This window comes from Cyclopterus lumpus, chromosome 13 (assembly GCF_009769545.1).
Source record: "Cyclopterus lumpus isolate fCycLum1 chromosome 13, fCycLum1.pri, whole genome shotgun sequence".
In the NCBI taxonomy this organism is placed as follows: domain Eukaryota; kingdom Metazoa; phylum Chordata; class Actinopteri; order Perciformes; family Cyclopteridae; genus Cyclopterus; species Cyclopterus lumpus.
This window is the reverse complement of record NC_046978.1, coordinates 19,861,576-19,866,995: the sequence shown is the minus strand read 5'-3', so window position 1 is coordinate 19,866,995 and position 5,420 is coordinate 19,861,576. Positions and strand designations below refer to the sequence as shown.

Below are 5,420 nucleotides of genomic sequence, written 5' to 3'. Positions count from 1 at the left end.
GTGTAGAAGAGGAACACAGCTTCATGTGGAACAAAGACTGAACGTTGTGTAGAAGAGGAACAGAGCTTCATGTGGAACAAAGACTGAACGTTGTGTAGAACAAGAGGAACAGAGCTTAATGTGGAACAAAGACTGAACGTTGTGTAGAAGAGGAACAGAGCTTCATGTGGAACAAAGACTGAACGTTGTGTAGAAGAGGAACAGAGCTTCATGTGGAACAAAGACTGAACGTTGTGTAGAAGAGGAACAGAGCTTCATGTGGAACAAAGACTGAACGTTGTGTAGAAGAGGAACAGAGCTTCATGTGGAACAAAGACTGAACGTTGTGTAGAAGAGGAACAGAGCTTCATGTGGAACAAAGACTGAACGTTGTGTAGAAGAGGAACAGAGCTTCAAGTGGAACAAAGACTGAACGTTGTGTAGAAGAGGAACAGAGCTTCATGTGGAACAAAGACTGAACGTTGTGTAGAAGAGGAACAGAGCTTCATGTAGAACAAAGACTGAACGTTGTGTAGAAGAGGAACAGAGCTTCATGTGGAACAAAGACTGAGCGTTGTGTAGAAGAGGAACAGAGCTTCATGTGGAACAAAGACTGAACGTTGTGTAGAAGAGGAACAGAGCTTCAAGTGGAACAAAGACTGAACGTTGTGTAGAAGAGGAACAGAGCTTCATGTGGAACAAAGACTGAGCGTTGTGTAGAAGAGGAACAGAGCTTCATGTGGAACAAAGACTGAACGTTGTGTAGAACAAGAGGAACAGAGCTTAATGTGGAACAAAGACTGAACGTTGTGTAGAACAAGAGGAACAGAGCTTCATGTGGAACAAAGACTGAACGTTGTGTAGAAGAGGAACAGAGCTTTATGTGGAACAAAGACTGAACGTTGTGTAGAAGAGGAACAGAGCTTCATGTGGAACAAAGACTGAACGTTGTGTAGAAGAGGAACAGAGCTTCATGTGGAACAAAGACTGAACGTTGTGTAGAACAAGAGGAACAGAGCTTAATGTGGAACAAAGACTGAACGTTGTGTAGAACAAGAGGAACAGAGCTTCATGTGGAACAAAGACTGAACGTTGTGTAGAAGAGGAACAGAGCTTTATGTGGAACAAAGACTGAACGTTGTGTAGAAGAGGAACAGAGCTTCATGTGGAACAAAGACTGAACGTTGTGTAGAAGAGGAACACAGCTTCATGTGGAACAAAGACTGAACGTTGTGTAGAAGAGGAACAGAGCTTCAAGTGGAACAAAGACTGAACGTTGTGTAGAAGAGGAACAGAGCTTCAAGTGGAACAAAGACTGAACGTTGTGTAGAAGAGGAACAGAGCTTCATGTGGAACAAAGACTGAACGTTGTGTAGAAGAGGAACACAGCTTCATGTGGAACAAAGACTGAACGTTGTGTAGAAGAGGAACAGAGCTTCATGTGGAACAAAGACTGAACGTTGTGTAGAAGAGGAACAGAGTTTCATGTGGAACAAAGACTGAACGTTGTGTAGAAGAGGAACAGAGCTTCAAGTGGAACAAAGACTGAACGTTGTGTAGAAGAGGAACAGAGCTTCATGTGGAACAAAGACTGAACGTTGTGTAGAAGAGGAACAGAGCTTCATGTGGAACAAAGACTGAACATTGTGTAGAAGAGGAACAGAGCTTCAAGTGGAACAAAGACTGAACGTTGTGTAGAAGAGGAACAGAGCTTCATGTGGAACAAAGACTGAACGTTGTGTAGAAGAGGAACAGAGCTTCAAGTGGAACAAAGACTGAACGTTGTGTAGAAGAGGAACAGAGCTTCAAGTGGAACAAAGACTGAACGTTGTGTAGAAGAGGAACAGAGCTTCAAGTGGAACAAAGACTGAACGTTGTGTAGAAGAGGAACAGAGCTTCAAGTGGAACAAAGACTGAACGTTGTGTAGAAGAGGAACAGAGCTTCAAGTGGAACAAAGACTGAACGTTGTGTAGAAGAGGAACAGAGCTTCAAGTGGAACAAAGACTGAACGTTGTGTAGAAGAGGAACAGAGCTTCATTCAAAGGGTTTCAAAGACATTCTTCTGCCATGGAGACTCTTTGAAGGGGTGTGATGTCATCACTCACTCGTTCCTCTCCAGAGCGTTCTCCAACTCTTTGGTGAACAAACTCTTCTCTCCGATCTGCGTTCAGACGAAGAAGAACAAGATATCATAATGAGTCATCTTGTTCTTTACATTCATCTGTCACATAATAAGATATTCACATCTTATCGAGCCTCACCTTTGACAAGGCCGTGTCGAGGATTTTGTCTCCGAGGGTTGACATGGCGACTGAAGGAGAGCAAACATGAACCAGCAGAGTTACCGGTGCACGAAACAGGAACAACAGGAAACCACCGTGGAGGTTACGGCTTCAAGGTGTGTTCAGGTGTGTTCAGGTGTTTTAATCCTGCTGAATCCACCTGACGGCTTTTAAAACTAGTCGCTTCTTCCTACTATCAGTCTGCTCTCGCTCCAGAATGTGGGTATTGTGGGTACATTGTTGGTAGATTATTGGTATTGTTGGTAGATTATTGGTAATGTTGGTACATAGTTGGTAGATTATTGGTATTGTGGGTAGATTGTTGGTAGATTATTGGTAGTGTTGGTAGATTATGAATAGATTATTGGAATTGTGGGTATATAGTTGGTAGATTATTAGTAGTGTTGGTACATAGTTGGTAGATTGTTGGTATTGTGGATACATTATTGGTATTGTGGGTAGATTGTTGGTAGATTATTGGTAGTGTTGGTAGATTATGAATAGATTATTGGAATTGTGGGTAGATTGTTGGAAGATTATTGGTATTGTGGGTAGATTATGAATAGATTATTGGTATTGTTCGTAGATTATGAATAGATTATTGGTATTGTGGGTATATTATGAATAGATTATTGGTATTGTGGGTAGATTATGAATAGATTATTGGTATTGTGGGTATATTATGAATAGATTATTGGTATTGTGGGTAGATTATGAATAGATTATTGGTATTGTGGGTATATTATGAATAGATTATTGGTATTGTGGGTAGATTATGAATAGATTATTGGTATTGTGGGTATATTATGAATAGATTATTGGTATTGTGGGTAGATTATGAATAGATTATTGGTATTGTGGGTAGATTATGAATAGATTATTGGTATTGTTCGTATATTATGAATAGATTATTGGTATTGTGGGTAGATTATGAATAGATTATTGGTATTGTGGGTAGATTATGAATAGATTATTGGTATTGTTCGTATATTATGAATAGATTATTGGTATTGTGGGTATATTATGGGTAGATTACAGGTTCTTACAGGGCGGAGGAGGTGGAATAAAGCCGGGACACCAAATGTTAAGGACCAATAATGATAAAGGTGTAACCTGTTCCACCCTAACAGGTGCAGATGTCAATCAAGGGCAGTTTGTACACGCCCACTCAGTCCAACACACACACAATACTAGACACAGGCTGTACCATGCAGGGTGCCCAGAAATACAAGGATTTATATTTAAACTGTATAAATATACTAATATAACTCATATTTAAAGTTTATAAATATAATATAATTAATATTTAAACTGCATAAATAAAATATTATAACTCATATTTAAAGTTTATAAATATAATATAATTAATATTTAAACTGTATAAATATAATATTATAACTCATATTTAAAGTTTATAAATATAATATAATTAATATTTAATCTGTATAAATATAATATTATAACTCATATTTAAACTTTATAAATATAATATAATTAATATTTAATCTGTATAAATATAATATTATAACTCATATTTAAACTTTATAAATAAAATATAATTAATAGTTAAACTGCATAAATAAAATATAATTAATATTTAAACTGTATAAATATGATATAACTCGGATATAAAGTGTATAAATATTAAATAATTAATATTTAAACTGTATAAATATGATATAACTTGTATATAAATTGTATAAATATTAAATAATTAATATTTAAACCATATAAATGTAATAATACTCAAACCACTCAACCATAGTGTGCACCCTTCCCGTTCAGCAGAGCCTCAGACTGAGTGGCGCTCACCTATTTCCAAGGAGAGCTCGGGGAAGAGCTCCTTCAGCTTGTCCGCCACGCTGTCCGTCTGGATGCGAGCCAGCTGAGGAGCAGAGCAGCAGAAACCTTCAGTTGACATAAAACACGTCAAATCAGAGGAGGACGTTATCTCAGAAGCACGTCGTGGAGGCCGAGCGGCGTTATCTCTGCCAGAAGCAACGGCTGCATCTGGACCTGCAGGAGGAACGCTGCAGCAGGTCATCCAGAAAGTTAGAGATCGTTACACTTCTCAGGATTACAAGATTTACAGCATAAGAAGTATAAGCAAGTAAGATGAGAATTTGGTAAATAACATCGAAAAAAACAAATGAAGTTTAAGAAAAGGTAATAACCGCTTTTGAATATGAACAGATAAGATGCAGATATCATATTAAACAAATATAATGCCAATAACAGATCAAAGTGCAAATATAAAAGAAGAAAAAAAGCACAATTTAAATCTGTAATGACAATAAAATAATTGAAACAGTATTATAAAAAGAGAAAATATGAAGTGATTCCATCATTGTGAACATTGTGGAGGACGTAAAAAAAAAGTGAGTTTTAAGGAATCATTTAAATCTTAATCTTCAGTTTGTTCGTTGGAACAACTTCGAGCTTCAGGAGCCCGACCGGTTAAAAGCTCTTTCCTATAATGAGGTCATGAATACATTATTAAAATGTGTTCTCAAGGAGACGGAAACTAAATGGAGTTCATAATCTGACTGAGACTGAGTTTAGTTCTTTGAGACGTTTCTTTAAAATCGATGAAAAACAAACTTGCATGACATTTATTTTGATATCATCGTTTAACTGACACGCTTGTGAAGCTCATATTCCAAAAATGTAGGACAAAAAAAATCATAAACCGGCCAAAGACACCTCAGACATAAAGAAGCATACTCCACCTGGACCCAGCTCCACCTGGAGCTCCAGGTGGAGCTCCAGGTGGAGCTCCAGGTGGAGCAGGGTCCAGGTGGAGCTCCAGGTGGAGCAGGGTAAGCTGGTGCGGTACCGTACCTGGCTCTTGCGTGTTCCCACCCGGACGACCCGGCTCAGCTTGCCGCTCCCGTCCTGCCAGACACAAAACAGACAAATCAGCCCCCAAAGAACCCGTTTCAACGCCGCTCAGGACCGTTGGTAACCGGGCTCAGAACCGCGTCCTCACCCTGGCGTACTTGTACGGTCCCTCCATCGTCCTGCGTGTTCACACTGAGGACACGATTGTGTCCGCTGAGGTCATATAGCCTCAAGATACTGAACAGTGGTCTTTTTACCGGGACCCCCCCCTCCATCAGGACCTCCACCCCCCCTCCAGACATCTCTGGTTTCAAAAG

At 39.0% G+C, this 5,420-nt stretch overlaps 1 protein-coding gene across 2 annotated transcripts in view; it reads right to left on the bottom strand.

Moving 5' to 3' along the window:
- The window catches only part of LOC117741180 (porphobilinogen deaminase-like), a 10,893-nt gene extending 5,473 nt beyond the window's left edge, over positions 1–5,420 (bottom strand). Inside the window, exons 1-5 of one of the 2 annotated variants that reach the window (XM_034548028.1) lie at positions 5,252–5,420; positions 5,104–5,157; positions 4,075–4,170; positions 2,242–2,291; positions 2,086–2,141 (exon numbers count right to left, since the gene is read on the bottom strand). In XM_034548028.1, coding sequence (XP_034403919.1) covers positions 2,086–2,141; positions 2,242–2,291; positions 4,075–4,170; positions 5,104–5,157; positions 5,252–5,405 — 410 coding nt within the window. In that variant the 5' untranslated portion in view covers positions 5,406–5,420. The remainder of the gene's footprint in view (positions 1–2,085; positions 2,142–2,241; positions 2,292–4,074; positions 4,171–5,103; positions 5,158–5,251) is intronic. The other variant, XM_034548029.1, reaches the window with a different exon arrangement.